Source organism: Sphaerodactylus townsendi, linkage group LG02 (assembly GCF_021028975.2).
Source record: "Sphaerodactylus townsendi isolate TG3544 linkage group LG02, MPM_Stown_v2.3, whole genome shotgun sequence".
NCBI lineage: Eukaryota > Metazoa > Chordata > Lepidosauria > Squamata > Sphaerodactylidae > Sphaerodactylus > Sphaerodactylus townsendi.
Genome location: NC_059426.1, coordinates 152,824,995 through 152,845,873, shown reverse-complemented (window position 1 = coordinate 152,845,873; position 20,879 = coordinate 152,824,995). Strand labels below are relative to the sequence as shown.

The 20,879-nt window shown below is 42.6% G+C and overlaps 1 protein-coding gene across 2 annotated transcripts in view; it reads left to right on the top strand.

Annotated features, from left to right (window-relative positions):
• Positions 1-20,879, top strand: part of CCDC88C (coiled-coil domain containing 88C) — a 153,825-nt gene that overhangs the window by 65,456 nt on the left and 67,490 nt on the right. For both annotated transcript variants that reach the window (XM_048485200.1, XM_048485201.1), the window contains one exon: positions 16,307-16,365. In XM_048485200.1, coding sequence (XP_048341157.1) covers positions 16,307-16,365 — 59 coding nt within the window. The remainder of the gene's footprint in view (positions 1-16,306; positions 16,366-20,879) is intronic.

Genomic DNA, 20,879 nt, shown 5'->3' with positions numbered 1-20,879 from the left:
AGTTAAAAAGTCATAGATGTTATAGGCTCACAGTATTTACAATAAATTCCAGACTCCAGAAAGTTTCTGCAACAAAGTAACCTTTATTTAGTTAGACCCAGGAGGAGTCAGGGTCTGTCAACGTTGTTACAATTAAAGCTTTAAGTATTGAACTGTTAACTGAGTCAGTGAGTCTTACATTCTGCTTTGGCCGGGTGCAGGGCACCTAAATAACCACCTGGGAAGCAGAACAATGATGGATGGAGTTAAGAGAAGCAGAGGTCCATTTGAGACCTCCGCAAGCAGCTCCAGGCTCCTCAGTTGTAAACAAGAGAAATCCAGTGAGGCCCCACTACAGCCTCTCTGCGTAGCTAAGAGCCCCGTGGTAAGCGTTCCATGTATAATGGGCCTCAGTTTCCTCATCTTGAAAACCATCCATGAAAATACAAAGTCCTTATACATATGAGGAAATCAAGAAGCTTTCTTCCCACAATCACTAATAAATGTTTGGAGAATATTTTTTTTCTCCTTATGAATGTGAAAGATTTAAACTTCCACTTGTGTATTTATTTTTCAAGGCCTGTTTCCTTCCTTGTTTTGTTTCATAACTCTCCAGGGTGACAAAGTGTAGTACAGTGTGGAGTACCGTCTTCCACCTTTGAATTGAAAAGCTATGGTGTTGCAAGTAGATTTCTTATTTTGGAAATGTAAAAAGTGGGTTTATTGCCAACCCAGTTGCAAAAGGATAATGTTTTGGAACCCATTTTGCTTGATTGTATTAATCTCCCAGCCTCTCCACCACCTACGATCTTTCTGTGAATTACTAATCAGCTTTGAGATGATCTCTTAGGGGCTATTACTGTACTGTAGAAAGATAAATTAGATAGAAAATAAAAAACACAGATCTTGTAGATTTACAGAAAGCAGGAATCTTGCCAGTTTGTCCCCAAATTAAAAAAAAACCCAAAAGTCCCAGGTGTGAATACCAAACCATTATTTGGAACCTGGAAAACTAGGAATAACAATATTCGAAAAATACCATTTTTAAAAGCTGTGCAACCCTAACATAACAGAAATGAAAACTTGATTGCATGTTTATGATGATCCCACCTATTCACACATTACTGATAGCACAGGAGGCTTAGGGACTACCTGCAAGTATTGGGAAGAAACGTACAGAATAATAGAATCAGCACTATCACAATGTTAGACAACTGATAAAGCATATGTGGGAAGGGGAAGAATTTGAAAGGTTAGCTGAGGTTGTGTTTGAGTAAATGAGGAATAGTGCAAGAGTATTATGAAAAACGAAAAACCCATCTGGAAATCTATTCACAAACATTAGCAGTTTCCTTACGAAAAACTTTTAAGTAGCAATATGGATGAATTAAATGTCTTTGAGCCTTTCTAATTTGCCACCATGCTCATTTCCCCCCTCCTCATTATATTTCTTGGGGGAGGAGCACTGTAATCTCTTTCCCTGCCTCTCTCAACAATCCTACCATCTGCTCCTCACCATCCCTCTCCTGTGTGAGTGTGGGGGTCTGCAGCCCAGTACTGAAGAGAGGCTTCCAGAGGCCAGATTTTATTCCCTCAAGGCATAAAGACTCTGTAGGGAGCAGATGGCTTCTCTGTAGATCGTCGGGTTTAATGGCTCAGTGACCTGGTGTGACAGTGGCTGCTTTGGAATTCTTAAAAAAAGAAGGAAGGAAAATGCCATTGTGTTAACTTTTGCAGAGTGACCATCTCCACTGTGCCTAGTTAGTTTGAAACGTGAAAAACCAAGAACTTTGTGGTGCTTTAAGGACTAGGTTTTGTAGGCAAGTGAGGTTCATCAGATCCATGAAATAGATGGAGAACTCTTGGAGGGGAGGGTATTTATACACATTACTTGAGTTACCATGAAGGGGGGGGAGCCCATAAAATGCAGATTTGTGAAACGTTTATGCACTCCTATTTATGAAGCTTGACAGTATGAATTTTGATTAGTCAGGCTAATTCTAATGAAGGGCCATTGTTTCCTGTAGCAGTGCAGCTGGATGAAATCCATAAGGATCCTAGAAGAGAATTTCAGAGCTTTTGTACACTTTTCCATTTTTACTTGAAGCCAGACACTGCATTTTAAAACATGCAGAACATATGTGTATGTTGTAATGGAACTGCACAGATAAATAAGGTTTGGAAGTGTAGCCAAAACCAAAGTGCAGTCACAAATGGAAAAAGTCTTCATAGGAATTGAACAGCACTCTGGGTAAATTGACTTGTGCTCTGTTTGGTGTAGCAGAGGGAGGAGGTATCTCTCTGTCAGGGAAGTTATTGAAAATCTTTTGAATTTTGATTCCTGCATGTTATCATCAAGTCCCTTAGCTATGTGTGAAAATTACCCTGAGAGGATTTCAGTCAGAAAGTGAATCTTGTTCTGAAATGTTGTGTGTCATCATATGCTAAGAGCAGAAATTCTTAGACAAAATAAATTTATTTATTGATCAAGGCAGAGGTGGAATAGTGAGAAACTTTCCACAGTGACCATAAATAAAGAATGTGGGAATATATCTTCTGGGAGATAGAAGAATTCCTAAGCCAGTTAGGAGGGGAATTATACTCAAAGGAGGATTCCCTGTCTGGTGTATTAGTGATCTGCTTAAGATACCTCACGAGGGAGATTTCTGTAACATGGAAGTATAACATTGGAGAAGCTGTGTGCACTGAGGGGAAGGTACCAGCCTGTTAGAACCCAAAGCCTTTGTGAATCCATAAGTCAGAAATGTCTAGGAGGACAAAATTGCACCTTCATAAGAAATGTAACATCTAAGAAGTCTAGAAAGCTTGATAAAGTCCTGTGCCTGTGAGGTTGTACATAGCTTACTCCTGCCTGATTCCCATCTGCTTATTTTCTTCATAATTCCACATTTGTTTGTTCAATAAATTTTCCTTTTAATCTGTTTGAACTTGCCTCAGTTCTTCAATGCCATTAGGGGATTGGTTTGAAAAGAAAAAGGCATTCTATATCTTAGGGTGGGACAATATTAGAAATACAGCCTGAAGCCATCACATGCTGCCAGAAAGGCTACTCAGACCCGAGGGAACCAAAAGGATAAGGTGGAAAAATCTGTCTCACAGTGATAACAAGGTGTGTGTGGGGCGGAGGGGTTTGCCACATATGTATTCCTGTATTTTGTACCTGATTATACCTGATTTTTTAGGAGTTTTTTGCTTATAACACTTCATGTCACTATTAAACAGTGTGACTACTTCTTGTGCAGTCAGGTTATGGTGTATTTTTCTTTATCCATTTAGTTCTTGCTAGAAAAAGAACAAAACTTTCCCTTTAAAGTTTTTTGGCATAAGTATTTTGGCATAAGGCAGCAAATGTGACATTGTCGCAAATCATTTTCCCCATCTGAGTGAGAAAAGGAATAAGTGTAATTCTATTGAAAACATGCCTGCCGCCTGCTTATTCAGCTGATTTTTCTCTGAGGATGGGGATTTTGTTCCAGAGGATCTTGCTTGAAGAATCTTGCTCTTAATATGCACAATTACCGTAGTGCCACCATCTGAAACCATGGAGTCAGTACTCTAATTATTGCTCCCCTTCTGTGCACATTGTTTGTTTATTATATGACTTGTGCATCTCACATACAGATGTTTTAAAGTCATTTATGTTTCAAGACCCCTCTCCCAGGGACTTGCCATTTGTATCCAGGGAAGTCTGGGAGATTGTAACACCAAAGAGTCCCTGCTTATGCTTGTACTTGCTTTGTTTAGAGGTTTGTAGTAATGGTTTTTCCTCCCTAGCCAGGCAGCACCTGACCCTTGTTCCTCTGTTCTTGGAGGAGCTGCATGGTCTGTCATGGGCCAGCCCCTGGGTACTTATCAGGACACAGAGGACTCAGAGGCAGAACTTGAAGACACAGTGCAACCAGAGGTGACTGCTCCTGAAGAAGACCAGGCAGCAGAGCCAACTCCCAGCCCTTCCCTGCCTGATGACATGCAGGTGGAAGAGCATGCAGATCCTCCTAGGGAACCCAGTGATGAGCCAGCTGTGCATAGGAGGCAGAAGCAGAGGCTGCTACTGCAGAAGCAAAGAAGGAGTGTTAGTTTGGCAGCAAAATATGGGAGATTAGAAGTCTCTGCATCTGATGAGGATTAACTCCTTACAGAATCCCAGCCCCTTGAACAAGGCTCTCTGTATAACCCTTGCTGTGAGCTTGCTTCTACTTGAGTGCCACAAGTGTGTTATTTGTTGCTGCCGTGTGCCTGGTTCTTCGTTGATTCCCAGCCTGCCTTGACCTATTGGACTATGACCTGACTATGTCTTGCCTGCCGCCTTCCTTGACCTATTGGACTGTGACCTGACTATGCCTTGCCTGCCACCTTCCTTGACTGTGACCTGAACACGCTTACTGCCCACCTTGCCCTGCGGGGTCAGACCCGGCCATGCCCCTGCCTGCTGGCAGCACACAGCCTGTGAACAGTTTGGCTTTTGGGGAAACCATTGTAGGGAAGCGGTGCATAGCAGGAGATATAGGCTGCTGCTTTGTGTGCAGAGGTTAGATCCAGCAAAATCTCTGGAGTGTACCTGTTCGTTTGCTCTGATGCAATAAATTGATTTCAGTGAACCTGAGTCTGATTATTGGGAGGAGGTTGACGGGCATGACATTATGCAATAAATCTTAAAATCAATTCCTAAAAACCACTACACAATATTATTCAGACAGATTCAGTAAAATAATACACATTAGCTAGAACCATTACACACATGACGGTGCCAGGCAATGGTCTGTAAAACAGGGCAGAGAAAGATAAGTTTTACAGTCTTACACCTACATTAATTATCCATTCAATCAATTTTATTACTGCATTTAATAATTCCCAAACTTTTTCCTGTGCTGTCTCCTGTTTTGTTTCATAAATTGTACAAAGCAATGCTGTTCTACAAGCTTTGGGCTGAAGGGCTGAATTGTTTTGCCTTTATCAAATCTGGCAGCAGTGTCTGTTTGATTTGAAGACTAGTGAGCATTTGAGCTTGTGATCCTTTGTTTTTCTAAGATACTGTAATATTTTACATAATTTATTCCTATTCTGCTTCAATCAAAAATAGATAAGAAGTGAGGTGTTTTAACCAATTGGTCACACCAAAATATGTCAAATTGTTGATGTAGTTATATACAGTGGTACCTCGGTCTTCGTCAATAATTGGTCCGAAAGGAAAACCGAAATCGACGAAAACCAAGCCACCATTTCCCATAGGAATCATTGTAAATCCAATTAATCCATTTGAGGCACTCCAAAAAGTGCCTCGAACGGATTAATTAGCTTCCTCAAACCCCAGCCAGCCGGGAGGCAGAGGGAGATCCTTATTTAGGCAATGACATCAGGGGGAGTCACTGCACAAATAAGGAGCTCCCTCTGCCTCCGGGTTCAGTTTTCATGGACTTTTCGTGGACTTTTCATGGACTTTTCGTTTTCCTATTCTGCTTCAATCAAAAATAGATAAGAAGTGAGGTGTTTTAACCAATTGGTCACACCAAAATATGTCAAATTGTTGATGTAGTTATATACAGTGGTACCTCGGTCTTCGTCAATAATTGGTCCGAAAGGAAAACCGAAATCGACGAAAACCAAGCCACCATTTCCCATAGGAATCATTGTAAATCCAATTAATCCATTTGAGGCACTCCAAAAAGTGCCTCGAACGGATTAATTAGCTTCCTCAAACCCCAGCCAGCCGGGAGGCAGAGGGAGATCCTTATTTAGGCAATGACATCAGGGGGAGTCACTGCACAAATAAGGAGCTCCCTCTGCCTCCGGGTTCAGTTTTCATGGACTTTTCGTCAATTTCAGTTTTTGTGGACTTTTTCTGGGCAATTTTTTTCTGGGTTTGAGGACAAAAACCAAGGCAATTGGCGAAAACTGAGACAAATTTTGCCCCCAAAAAGTCGACAAAAACCCAGAACGACGAAAACCAAAGTCAGTGATAACCGAGGTACCACTGTACAGAAGTATGCAAAAAGTAAAAGATCAAGATTGTTAGATAGTTGAAGTGCTTTAGAAAGTATTGACCCAGTGAAATGCTTTTCAGAATAATCAGCTAAGTTCTAGAAAAGCGTGCAAGGTAGTAAACTAGATTTGATTTATTATGATTAAAAGGATGCATTTAATCTGAGTATTTGTCACTGAGGGATAATGAATCAAGCACTGCAGCATTCTCTTGTTATAAACATATGCAAAACCTTTAAGTGACCTTAATTAACTAAGTAGAGTATAAGGGCTTGTTAATATTGGGACTGATTACTGCTGATAATGTAAAATAGATATGCATAATATGAACTCATATTTTCATAAAATATATATTTATATATACTACCAAAGTATTCTTATATAACTAATTTTATCCAGTAATTTTGCATGATGATTCTATTTTACCTGTATATGAAAATACAGAGCAAAGGCCTAAGAAAGCAATAACCAGCTGTGGCGATTGTAACTGTTCAAGTTAGCTCCCTTCGATCTTTACACCACACCTAGTTTTTGGGTTTGCTTAAAACATTTGCTAATGGAAGAAGTGCTGGTTTTGCCTATTCCCCCCACACTCATTTTTTTTCTGAGGGTCTGTGTCCCTTAGGAGCATATTTCAGTGGACATTTTGTGCTGCAACAGAAGGAGGCAGCAAGAAATTCTCCTCCTTGATGGAAGTCTTTCAACTAGTGGTAATTTTCAAGGGACTTGTAATCTATCAAGCCAAAACACAACCTCCCTGGGAACATGAAAACAGGGAGTTGTGAAGACTGCCTTTGGCTTAATGGGTTACCAGTTATATCAAACTTCAAATAGACTGTCACTGGAAGATCCCATGTTGATCCCATGTTCTTGTATTAAGAGCTCTCGGAACTTGGAAAAACAGCTCCTTCTCTCCTCTTGTACTAGTTTTTTAAAATGTTGAATTGAGGTGTGCGGGGACTCCTCCCCCATGAGCATTTAATAGCCAGAATATCTACTACCTATAGTCTATTCTGTGACAGTGGGGTAAAAGTAACATGTCATGGTACTTCATCCCACCCCATTCTCCTGCATGTGTGAACCAGGCCTCGGTTTTCCCAGAGCAGAACAGTTAATGGATGAAATACATATTCAGAGTAAGAACGTATCAAAGGAGACCACAAGGAGTCTTCAGTAGTTGCTGATTGTGCTATACAGTGTTCTGTGAACACATTACAGCCCTGTTCTGTGTTTCCCCATCTTAAATTTGTATATATATGTCTGTATGCCTCTGTGTGTGTGCCTGTTGAATCATATGTTTGCAACAGAACGATGCATCCAAAAAGGAGATCTATGTTATGTGATTCTGCAGTATGAATTTAAAATGTGAATCTGTGCCTCAGATTCCATGGCTGTAGCAAGTACACTGGGTAAGATTATAATGTCTCTGTAGTGCCTCTTAATGAAGAAAACCATCTAGTTCAACTCTAGTGTAAAGGAAAGTGAGACCACACTTGATGTACCTTCCAGCATTTGCCTTTTAAAGAGCTGCCATCAACTTAATCACACATTTGCTACCTTATTTTTTTTTGCTCGTTTGCTATTATCTTTGGTAATGTATAATAACTCCATTTTGCAGTTTCACTTGTGCATTTGTTATTCAAATGGAATTGAGGAGGAACATAGGAGTAAAAAGAGCTCTTTCCCTGCTCCCTCACCAACTTCTATAGCAGTGATTTTTCTTCACACTGAATTTCAGTCCCTGAATCGATTAGTAATTAAACCACTTTGTCATTTGTAAATCCAAATGTTTGCAACAATCCATTTTCATTTGTGTTTCCTGTGGATAGTATCACATGTTTACATAGAAACGCATGATAACGTAGCTCATGCAAAGAGGTTGCTCAGATAATGATTTATCCATTTATACTCTCCTCATTCATTTTAAGATGGATGAGTGGAATTAGTTTTAGCATGTGTTCAAGGAATGTTTCCAGTTTTCTCCAGACGTGCAATGAATCCCGTCTCTGTTTTATTTCTACAAACGATGTGTAAATTCTCCTAATTTCTGTCCAAGCACCTGCAAGCAGGTAGTGGCTTCATGTACATTGTGCTTGGACACAACGAAGGTGGTAATTTCTCTTGAAGACTTTATCTCGTTTAACATAAAAGGAAGTTTGGCTGAATAGTTGCTGTAGCAGATGTGTAGGAGAAGAGTTTGGATTTGGATTTATATTCCGCTTTTCTCTCCTTTAAGGAGTCTCAGAGTGGCTTACAGACTCCTTCCCTTCCTCTCCCTACAACAGATGCCTTGTGAGGCAGGTAGAGCTGAGAGAGTTCCAGGGTATAAGGCAGATTATGTGTGGTCTTTTCTTTTCTTCTTTAATATGAATGGGGAATTGTTCAAATATTAGAAGATAAAGCCAGGAATTTTGATTTTGTGGAGGTTGCCAAAGCAGGAGGTTTGTACGCTGCAGGGGCATTGTAAGCTTAATGCACAGGGAATAAAAATCTAAATGCAGTTTGTGAAGCAGGCAAAAGTCCAAGTGCCTGTTAGTCATTTCCAGTGCTTTGGCATGTATTGACTAGAAGGCAGGAAGAAGTTTTCTTACAATCATACAACACTGCCTCATATTGGTTCAAATCAGTGGCCCATTTGGGTCAGGATTGTCTACTGTGACTGGCAAAGACAGTGGAGAGTCTGGAGAAAATAAAGGTCTTTGCTAAGTCCTGCTGCCTGCAGTCTTTAACTGGAGGTGTCAGGATTGAGCCGGGGGCCTTCTGCATACAAAAAACTGTGCTATACCCCAGTCACTTCTTGAACTTTTCACAAAGCAAATGAGTAAACATGACCTGCATTATATTTCCTAGCATGGTGTAGTGGTTAGGAGCAGGTGGATTCTAATCTGGAGAATGGGGCTTGATTCCCCACTCCTCCACCTTAGTGGCAGAGGCTTATCTGAAGAACCAGATGTGTTTCCACACTCCTACATTCCTGCTGGGTGACCTTGGGCTAGTCACAGTTCTTCAGAACTCTCTCAGCCCCACCTACCTCACAAGGTGTCTGTTGTGGGGAGAGGAAGGGAAAGGAGCTTGTAAGCCTCCTTGAGTCTCCTTACAGGAGAGAAAGGTGAGGTATAAATCCAAACTCTTCTTCTATATTTTCCTCAAGTAAAAGCACTAGAGATTTGGAACATGATCGGTTTCTGGTGGTTGCCTGAAAGATCAGCTCAGTTCTCTGGTCAACTCACATGTTAGCAGTACCCTGGTGTTACGTTTTTGAGCTTGTAAATCTTCATTTCCTCTTCAGTTGGGTTGTTGGCAAACTTAGACATGTTTTAATACAGACCCTAGGTGATCTTTTAACAAAAGAAAAAATGGGCAGTTGTGGAAAGCATAAGGTCAGGGAGCTGTTTCTATGAAATGCAGACTTGATGCAAAGGGGGCTTGGTATTTTGGCCCCGATCCAGGAAAGCACTTAAGGAGATTAACTATCTTGTTCACAGTTAGATGACTACTTTTGTGCATGAATTAAGCTGTAGCTTAAAATTCATTGTGAGACCCAGAGAACTTGGATGTGAAAATTGCTTTCATATGCTAAGCTGTGGGACTTTGGCATTTTGGAATGCTGTCTGTGTTTCATTTTTGTGTATGTTTAAACTAGGAAGTGGCTTAATCTTGAATACTCATAATTTGCATGGATCATGCTCCATTGCCGATAGCTGATTTTAAATGGTGCTGAAAAGAACAGAACTCAAGGGTGGTACTGATAGAGATACCTGCCTTGTTTGTTATTTTTAACTCCTCTTCTGTCTCCACTTTCTGTAGCTTCCTTCTGTTACAGCTTTAGAATAAACCAGTGCCGATAGTTGCGGTTGTGAGGGGAAGAAGAGTTTAGATTTACATCCCACCTTTCTCTCCTGTAAGGAGACTCAAGGTGGCTTATAAGCTTCTTTCCCTTCCTCTCCCCACAACAGCACCTTGTGAGGTAGGTGGGGCTGAGAGAGTTCTGAAGAACTGTGACTAGCCCAAGGTCACCCAGCAGGAATGTAGGAGTGCGGAAACACATCTGGTTCCCCAGATAAGCCTCGGCCACTCAGGTGGAGGAGTGGGGAATCAAACCTGGTTTTCCAGATTAGAATCCACCTGCTCTTAACCACTATACCACACTGGCTGGCAGAGGAGGAATTGTAGAGAAGGGATGAAGAAGACTGGGATTCAGTTAACTACACAGTCCTGAAACTCACTTTGTAATGGGGTCAGTCCCTTGTTTCTTCAGTTTTAACTTGCTTTTGAAGATATCCTTTAGCACTTTACTGCACACAGAAAGTCCTGAGTTTAGTTCCCCAGCACATAAGAACATAAGAACAAGCCAGCTGGATCAGACCAAAGTCCATCTAGTCCAGCATTCTGCTACTCGCAGTGGCCCACCAGGTGCCTTTGGGAACTCACATGTAGGATGTGAACGCAATGGCCTTCTGCGGCTGTTGCTCCCGATCACCTGGTCTGTTAAGGCATTTGCAATCTCAGATCAAAGAGGATCAAGATTGGTAGCCATAAATCGACTTCTCCTCCATAAATCTGTCCAAGCCCCTTTTAAAGCTATCCAGGTTAGTGGCCATCACCACCTCCTGTGGCAGCATATTCCAAACACCAATCACACGTTGCGTGGAGAAGTGTTTCCTTTTATTAGTCCTAATTCTTCCCCCCAGCATTTTCAATGAATGCCCCCTGGTTCTAGTATTGTGAGAAAGAGAGAAAAATTTATCTCTGTCAACATTTTCTACCCCATGCATAATTTTATAGACTTCAATCATATCCCCCCTCAGCCGCCTCCTCTCCAAACTAAAGAGTCCCAAACGCTGCAGCCTCTCCTCATAGGGAAGGTGCTCCAGTCCCTCAATCATCCTCATTGCCCTTCTCTGCACTTTTTCTATCTCCTCAATATCCTTTTTGAGATGCGGCGACCAGAACTGGACACAGTACTCCAAGTGCGGTCGCACCACTGCTTTATATAAGGGCATGACAATCTTGGCAGTTTTATTATCAATTCCTTTTCTAATGATCCCCAGCATAGAGTTTGCCTTTTCACAGCTGCCATACATTGAGTTGACATTCCCATGGAACTATCAACTAAGACGCCTAAATCCCTTTCCTGGTCTGTGACTGATAGCACTGACCCCTGTAGCGTGTATGTGAAGTTTGGATTTTTTGGCCCTATGTGCATCACTTTACATTTTGCTACATTGAACTGCATTTGCCATTTCTGAGCCCACTCACCTAATTTATCAAGGTCCGCTTGGAGCTCTTCGCAATCCTTTGTGGTTCTCACCCCCCTACATAATTTGGTATCATCTGCAAACTTGGCCACCACGCTACCCACCCCTACTTCCAGGTCATTTATGAATAGGTTAAAGAGCACTGTTCCCAAAACGGATCCTTGGGGGACACCACTCCCGACATCTCTCCATTGTGAGAACTTCCCATTTATACCCACCCTTTGTTTCCTGTTTCTCAACCAGTTTTTTAATCCATAGGAGGACTTCCCCTCTTATTCCTTCATTGCTGAGTTTTCTCAACAGTCTCTGGTGAGGAACTTTGTCAAAAAGCCTTTTGGAAATCCAAGTAGACAATGTCCACCGGTTCACCCCTGTCCACATGCCTGTTTACACCCTCAAAGAACTCTAGTAAGTTTGTAAGACAGGATTTGCCTCTGCAAAAGCCATGCTGACTCTTTCTCAGCAGGTCTTGCTTTTCTACATGCTTTATAATTTTATCTTTAATGATAGATTCTACTAATTTACCAGGAACAGATGTCAAACTGACTGGCCTGTAATTTCGGCTCCCCTAGATCCTTTCTTAAAGATTGGTGTGACATTGGCCATCTTCCAGTCTTCAGGGATGGAGCCTGATTTCAGGGATAAGTTGCATATTAAAGTGAGAAGATCAGCAATTTCATGCTTGAGCTCTTTAAGAACTCTTGGGTGAATGCAATCTGGGCCAGGGGATTTGGTAACATTTAGTTTATCAATGGCTGCCAGAACTTCTTCCTTGTCTACCACTATCTTAGCTAGTTCCTCGGATTTACCTCCTAAGAAGCTTGGTTCAGGTGCAGGATGTTCCTCACCTCCTCTTGGGTGAAGACAGATGCAAAAGAATTCATTCAGCTTCTCTGCAATCTCCCTGTCATCTTTTAGCACACCCTTTGTTCCTTTGTCATCTAACGGGCCTACCGCTTCCCTTGCTGGCTTCCTGCTTTTGATGTACTTGAAGAACTGTTTGTTGCTGGTCTTGATGTTCGCAGCCATGCGTTCCTCATAATCCTTTTTTGCCTCCCTTACAGCTAACTTGCTTCTCTTTTGCCACCATTTGTGTTCCCTCTCATATTCTTCATCAGTCAAACTGGACTTCCATTTTCTAAAAGACATTTTCTTTTTCTTTTTTGATAATTTCCTCAACCTCTCTTGTTAACCATGGTGGCTTTCTGGGTGCTGCCTTTCCTAACCTGTGGAACACATTCCAGCTGAGGTTTTATTACTGTGTTTTTAAATAACCTCCAAGCATCCTGGACAGTTTTGACTCTCTTGATTTTCCCTTTCAGCTTCCTGCGCACTATCCCCCTCATCTTTGAGAAATTTCCCTTTCTGAAGGCGAATGTAACTACATTAGTAGTTGTCACTTGTTCGCATACAGAGATACTGAATCTGACACCATTGTGGTCGCTGTTCCCTATCGGCTCAACAACACTGACTTCCCGCACCAGGTCCTGGGTCCCACATAGAATTAGAGCTAGGATCACCTCTCCCCTGGTTGGTTCCACAACCATCTGCTCCAAGCCACAGTCATTTAGCATATCCAGGATTGCTCTCTCCTTACTATGACCTGAGCATGCATTTTTCCAGTTTATATGGGGATAGTTAAAATCACCCATTACCACTACATTTTTGTTTTTGTTGGCCTATCTAATTTCTTTTTCCATCTCAGAATCCTCTTGTGCACTTTGGTCTGGGGGACGATAATATATTCCTAATATTAAACTGTCCTTCACACCTGGTATTGATATCCACAGTGATTCTGTAGGGGAACCAGCTCCCCTTGCATTGTCTATTTTATGTGCTACTATGCTCTCTTTGATGTAAAGGGCAACTCCACCCCCAATGCGCCCTGTCCTATCCTTCCTATAGAGCCTGTAGCCTGGTATAGCAGCATCCCACTGGTTCTCCTCATTCCCCCATGTCTCTGTAATGCCCACTATATCAAAGTCCTCCTTCAAAACTCTGTACTCTAGCTCCCCCATTTTAGGTCAAATGCTTCTACTATTAGCATAGAGACACCTGTATACCCTGTCTCTGTCCTTAACCTGGGATTTATGTGCTTTACCCTCAAGTCTTTTGCAGACACTATCCCTTGTCACATGCACATTGCTATGTTCCTCGCTTGTGTGTGGTTGATTTAGAAAAACCTCCCTCTCTGTCTGCATCCCCATAGAAACTGTATTCCGAACCGAAGTCACCTCAGCTCCTGTCGGCTTTCCCCCAGTGATCAGTTTAAAAGCTGTTCTGCCACCTTTTTAATGTTGAGCGCCAGCAGCACCTTTACTTAAAGGCTGTCAGGAGTAGGTTTTGAGAAAATCTTTTATCTGTGTATGACCTTGAACGCTGGTGTCAGACTAGACCAGGGGTAGGGAACCTGCGGCTCTCCAGATGTTCCGGAACTACAATTCCCATCAGCCTCTGTCAGCATGGCAATTGGCCATGCTGGTAGGGGCTGATGGGAATTGTAGTTCCTGAACATCTGGAGAGCCGCAGGTTCCCTACCCCTGGACTAGACAGTGCAGAGCTTAGTGGATCAGTGTACCAATTCAATTGATGACAGCTTATTATCGCATTGTCATATGTTATATTATAATGAATGCTTAAAGCTGTGGGGGTTGCAGGACACAAGTCAAAGGGATGAGCTCCGTGCCTTCAGATCTCTCCAGAATTTGAAAGCCTATTCCTGTTCACTCGAAGAGCAATCTGGGCAGACCTTTTTGAATACATAAGCTCTCTTGTTGAGTTCAACAGAACTTGGGGACATTGCCTCCAGTGTTGCTTCCATTTCTCCCATTCATGTATTGTAATGTCTACACAGGGCCACTTTTGCAAGGCCTGGTCATTGAGTGAACATCAGTTCTTAATCTGTAATCCTCTACTGGCCATGAAGTATACAACATTATCATCAGTGGTTCTCAAGTAAGACATATTAGGACACAAAAAGCACGCCAAACAAGGCAACCTTATGAAGGAATATCTAAGACATTCACGTATATACCCTGAACATATTTTAGTGTACATTCTGTAGGTTGAAGGTAGTTTCAGAGGGTAGCCATGTTGGTCTGCAGTAGAACAGTTAAATTTGAGTCCAGTTGCACCTTAGAACTCAACAAAAGTTTCAGGGTATAAGTTTTGAGAGTTAAAGCTCCCTATACCAGAGATGTCAAACCCATTTGTTATTAGGACCGGATATGACATAAATGTGGCTTGGTCGGGGAAGGTGGCTGCCTTGGCTGCTGAGCCTGCAGTGGGCTCGCCAGCCTAGAACGGCATTCTGGGAGGTGGTCAGCAATCGGAGAGGGTGTGGCTGCCTCAGCTGGTGAGCCTGCATCAGTCTTGCTAGCCCAGATTGGCATGGGGGGGGGGGACTCTCTAGGCCAGATTGGGAGCAAAGGAGGGTTGTCTAAGCTGGCTCGCAGGCCTCCTAAGCCCCCTCAAGGGGCTGAATGTTTGACACCCCTGCCTTATTCCCTGGAACTCTTTTTGGTCTCTTAAGGTGATACTGGATTCAAGTGTTACTATTTCTATATATTGGAAAACCATCAGCAAACTCCTTGGTTTCTGGTTGTTGTGGGCTTTCCGGGCTGTGTGGCTGTGGTCTCGTAGATCTTGTTCCTAACGTTTCATCTGCATCTATGACTGGCAACTTCAGAGGTGTATCACAGATTCTGTGATACATCTCTGAAGATGCCAGCCACAGATTCAGGCGAAACTTTAGGAACAAGATCTACCAGACCACGGCCACACAGCCCGGAAAGCCCACAACAACCAATTGAGTCTGGTGTGAAATCCTTAGTTTCTCTTTGCTGTGTCTTTTAAGACCTGGTGGAAAAATCTGGAATTTTATTCTGATGACAGAGTGAGCAGTATAAAAACAATTATCCTTGGCTGGCTGTCAACAGCTATTGAATATGGGAAGAAGAAGCTTCCTAAAATCTGGAATGCCATTTTCCTAAAAATTCTCACTGTCCTCAAAATTTGTAGATTGCCTCTTGAGGAGAATGTTAAGAATCAGGCTGCGTCCATTTCACTGGGTATGGTGCTGTTGTTATTCTACACTAACCAAGAACTGATTCCACCATCCTGGAAATCTGGTTAAGAGTTATTGTTACATTGTGGTATCCAGCGATGCAAGAGTTCAGCCTCTCATGTGAGAAATCTTTGTGGGTTTTTCCCATTTGCAGACAAGCACCAAAGAACATCAGTGATTTAAATTGCTCTTAGAGAGGCTGTGTGATGAGGTGAAGTATTGTTTGAAAGCTCAAGTTAAACAAGTGGATATCCCAGAGCAACTGTGCTAATTTGCATCAACCACATAAGAAATCATTAGCTCCCCACCGCAAGTAGAACTTGTGGCATGAATGAGACATAGCAGACAAGAATAGTTTGCTGTTAAACATGGGCAAGCTGGAGGCATCCTTGGCCTCAGATATGCCTTTCTCCCATCATATGCAGCAAAACAATCTATGTCTATAGTTTGCCTCTTCATACAAACCAGTAAACTCTGTTTTGTGCTAGTCCTGCAAACCTGGATTCAGAACTGTAGCTGTACCCTGGTTTGCAGAGAAAATGCAAACTGTAGTTTGCTGGTTCACATATAACAGCCTATGATAACTTACCTCAAAATCAGAAACAACTCCTTATCTGTCTGTGTGAGGGAACAATAGTCCCCCTCCCAGCTAGGGCACATTCACATAGAGACAACACATAGTTTGCTGTTGCGTCTAACTTGTGACTAGGACTGCTAATTTTTGCCATTTGGTTTTCTGGGTTTTTAAACTTATCCATTCATATTTGGGGGAAATTTCTTAACAAGTGTGAGAGTTGGGAAGTTTAAACACACAAACTGAAATTCTTGAAAATACAAGCAAAATACCACATCAAGTAGTGCTGTAAACAATCTTAAAAGCTTAAGGAATATGCCATCTCTGTAAAAGTGCTTTGCTTCTTAGTTCTAGTTCATAAACTTTTGTTCTTTTTAAAAAAAACTTTGTAATAATCACCTATATTTGGGGTCAATTTTTGTCTCTTAGGTAAAAGTATGGATGAAATTAAAAAGCTGCTGTTGCTGGTATTGGGTTGTGCTGTGCAGGTAAGTGTACTACTAGTTTACTACTTAAGCTATAGTTGTAACAGTGGTTCATGAAACTGATAAACTACCGTCTATACTCGAGTATAAGCCAACTTTTTCAGCACATTTTATGCTGAAAAAGCCCCCCTCAGCTTATACTTGAGTATATACGGTAATTCCAAGATGGCGGCCGGAGCTGGGGCTGCTGTGGGGATCTGGTTAGCATGTTGCTGCTTTTTTCCTAACTCACCAGAGAGCCATAAAAACAAGCTGTAAGGACAGCCTGCATAGCATTACAACTAGGGTGTGTGTGTGTGTGTGTGTGTGTGTGTGTGTGTGTGTGTGTGTGTGTGTGTGTGTGTGTGTGTGTGTGTGTGTGTGTGTGTGTGTGTGTGTGTGTGTGTGTGTGTGTGTGTGTGTGTGTGTGTGTGTGTGTGTGTGTGTTAAAAGAAACTAAGGCATTTCTCTCCTAAGGGTTATTGGTGCATTACATTCTAGATGAATATAATGCTTCATACAGTAGTTTACTGCCAAATACTGATGTTGCTGAAGACAAAGACTGTCTTTGGAGCAAAGTTTAGGCTGGCATGGCTATGAATCCCAGAATTATTCTACATTTGGAGGGAAACAGTGGTTCATTTGTGTTCTTAGAGTGCTGGAAAGCTGCTCATCCCTAATGCAAACTCTGTTAAGCAACTCTATCTCATCTTGCTCCCAAATCTTCTGTTTTTAGCTGCTACTGAGTCAAGTTTGAAGGCTTATACTCGAGTCAACAAGTTTCCTATTTTTTGTGGTAAAATTAGGTGCCCCGGCTTATATTTGGGTCAGTTTATACTCGAGTATATACGGTAGATTAGCTGTCTAGGCTGCAGGCAATCTCCAGTAGTATACCTAGCTCTTACACCTAATCTGAAAATAAAATTCATTCAACACAGCCAGTTTACTCTGTTGGTAATTATTACTGATGGCATACCCCAGTAATACCAACAATTGCTTTGTGCCAACTGAGAATAAGTCTTTTTGCATCTTGTTGCAGAGGGTAACCATGCTGGTCAGCAGTAGAAGGTCTAGATTTGAGTCCAGTAGCACCTCAGATTTGATGACAGAAACTTTGACTCTTGAAAGTTTATAGCTCAAAAATGTTGTTGACCTCCAAGGTAGGTGGGGCTGAGAGAGCTCCGAGAAGCTGTGACTAGCCCAAGGTCACCCAGCTGGCGTTTGTGGGAGTGTACAGGCTAATCTGAATTCCCCAGATAGGCCTCCACAGCTCAGGCGGCAGAGCTGGGAATCAAACCCGGTTCCTCCAGATTAGATACACGAGCTCTTAACCTCCTATGCCACTGCTGCTCACTTGCGAAGAGGTTCCCAGCGTGCAAAGAGGTTCCCAGCTGATGTAGACTTTGATAAGAGAGCCATCTTTAGAATATTAAGGAGGAATGGAAGAAGAGCCGTGCAGCTGAGTACAGATGTGTGCTTTTATATTTCCCCTTCCCATTATTTATTTATTTATTTATTTATTTATTTATTTATTTATTTATTTATTTATTTATTTATTGTTTCAGCTTTTATACCGCCCCATCCCCGGGGGGCTCTGGGCGGTGTACAACATAAGATATAGATAAAAGTTATTTTTCCTTCCAAAGCTTCACAGTTCAGTGTTAAGGCTTAAGCAATGCCTGTTTGTCCAGGCTTTTGAGAACAACTGGATTGCCACATTAATTCCTTGAATAGTTTGGAGTTTGGGCAGGGTATTAGCAATTGTGGCCTCACCTCTATCCTCTTCCTATCCCTTGTGAGAGAAAATGTTGAGGTATGCCTCATCTCTTTACATCCTAAGAGTTCTTCCTAAATAGGAGATCAACCATGGTCATGTAAGTGTTACAGTGATTGTCAGTCCATCTTGTGTATCTGTGGAATAGTAAGCTATGTATTCAGAGATGCTCCACCCTTTATACTTGAATGTCCTCTACTCCAGAGTCAGGGAACTGGAGAATATCCAAGGGGTGTTGTGGAGAAATGGCTCCCCCCCCCCTTCCGTTTCTTTTTTCTTTCATCCTCTCCTTCTCCAACCAGGTACCAGAGATTTGGAGGACTTAGAAATCCCAGAGAAACATCAGGAAATGCTACCTGACCTAGGGGGAAATGATATCTTGACCCAGTCTGACCTGGTCAAAGGAGGGTGGGGTCTGGGATCTGATAAATTGAGGGGAAGAGAGGGGCGAGGGCTCTTGGCTCAGGTCTCTCTGGAGGGGAGCAGAGCTCTTGCCTGAACTGGGAAGGCGGCAGCCATTTTCTGGACCAGGGGTAGGGAACCTGCGGCTCTCCAGATGTTCAGGAACTACAATTCCCATCAGCCTCTGTCAGCATGGCCAATTGGCCATGCTGGTAGGGACTGATGGGAATTGTAGTTCCTGAACTTTATCCTGGAGAGCCACTGGGATTCCCTATTCTGAACAATATTAACTCCAACCAGGTAATGTGAAGCTCTTTGCCAATATGGCCAACGTTTATTTTAAGCTTTAAGGACCTACCCTGCTTTCTACCATCTTTAGCCAGGGTATGTATTAGTGGTAGGAAAAGAGGATTTGCGTTTTATCTCCTTTTATTTTGTAACCCTTGCTAAATCTGGTGTGTGCTAAAACATATGGTAATCATTTTCTTTTTAATAAATACTTTTTAAAACCTTAGCTGTGGAGGAAAGTTCTCTGTACCACTTATGCCCTACTGTCTTGGACACGCTATTTAAACAGGAAGTAGAGGAAGGCTGAGCGGCTTTTCCTCCAGGATCTCCAGTCTACCCTGTGGAACCCAGGAGAGGGGAACCAAGGGGAAACTGAGGCAGGGGCCTCGTGCAGTTGGAAAGGAAGCTGGGAAATCCTGATCTTCCCCAGCAGGCAGTCCTCAAATGATCAGGTGGTGGCAGCATACCCAAAGAGAAAGTTAGCCCTCCCCAGGAAAAGTCGGTAACTCCTGGGGGTGTGCAGAGTGCGAAATAGGGCCTGCCAGCCAAAAGCAAGCCCGTTTTGCCACAGGTGTGGCAGGTGTATCAAAACTCAGCCAGCTCCTGTCCTTGGAAGTGTCTGTGTAATAGTATATACTTACCTCTCTCTGTATACCTACCTCTCCCAAGCACGTGCTGTCATGTCCTCGGGTTATCAAAGAAGACTCCAGAGTGCAAAAGCTATCATAGATCTTTCTGTAGTATTCTACTTCAGAGGTCATGTGCACAGTTTCTTCCCCAGCCTCCCTCTGTCTTTCATGATCACCCCCAACAAAGTGAGCTGTGGTTCATGAAAAATTAGTAAGCTACAATCAGTTTGCTAGCCTATAACAAAACTTAATAAACCCCATGGAGCAGAGTGGTGAGCATCAGTATTTCAGTCAAATCTCTTCTCACAACCTGAGTTTCATGTTGATGGAAGTCAGTTGCAGGTAGTTAGCTCACGGTTGACTCAGCCATCCCCCTTATGAGGTTGGTAAAGAGTAGATGGGGGTAAAGGATAGATGGGAGTAAAAGGCAGATGACTGGGAAGGCAATGGCAAATCACCCTGTCAGCACAGTCTGCCTAGTAAAGTCGTGGTGTGACATCACCTCATGGGTCAGTAACAACCCAATGTTTCACCTTTACTTTTAATAATACATGGGGTGTGAGGGAGGTTGCTTCAGTGCTTGAACATTTGTCAAATGAATATCCCCTCCCACTCCCTATCCTTCCCCCCCACCCCGAGGTGGGTGGGCCAGGACAAGATGATGGCCCCCTTCCCCCTCCCTCCCCCCAGTGTGGGTGGACCATGACCAAATTGGCTCTTCTCCCTCCCCCTCTGACAAAGTTCAAGCGCTGAAGCAATAGAGGAAGGAAGATACTGTGCATTTATTCAGCAACCATGTGGATAAGATCTTTGCATTTCTTACTCCCCTCAGATTAGGTGAGAGTAGAGAAGCAAAAATATTTGCAAAAAGGGAAGGACCAGGCAGAAAATGATGGTCATGAAAAGCCTAGCAAGGCTGGTGTTTCCATCTCTGTTGCTGTGTGAGAACTTGTGCACAAAGTATGTGAAATGAGAGAGATTAACAGAAGGAACAGATTTTGTTCAATGACGGATTGTCTTAACTTGCCCCCCTGCTTTGGTAGTGTTTTGAACTTGCTTGATGAATATAGTCACAGTGAGCAATCAGTGCATTATGCAATAATCCTCTTCCAGGTTTGCCCTTTTGCCCTTTAAAAACATTTAATGTTTAAACACAAATAAAAAGGGGGGGGGGAACCCTCCAGTGCCTATCATGCCTATTTTTATTTCGTTGTTCCGTTTTTTGTTAAAAAGGAGTTTCTCCTGGAGGCAACTCAGGGCATCTTGGATGGGTGATTTCCCAACCCTTTCTCAGGGAGGCAGGAACTAAAACTTGCTAATTCCTGTGGAAGGCTTGGGCATCCATCTCCTGCTCCAGTATTTTTCCTGCCTCAGCAGGGAGAGCGGTGATTCTGAGCTCCATAGGCAGTATTGGTTTTCTCTTCTTTTTAGTGTTTTTTTGTCTG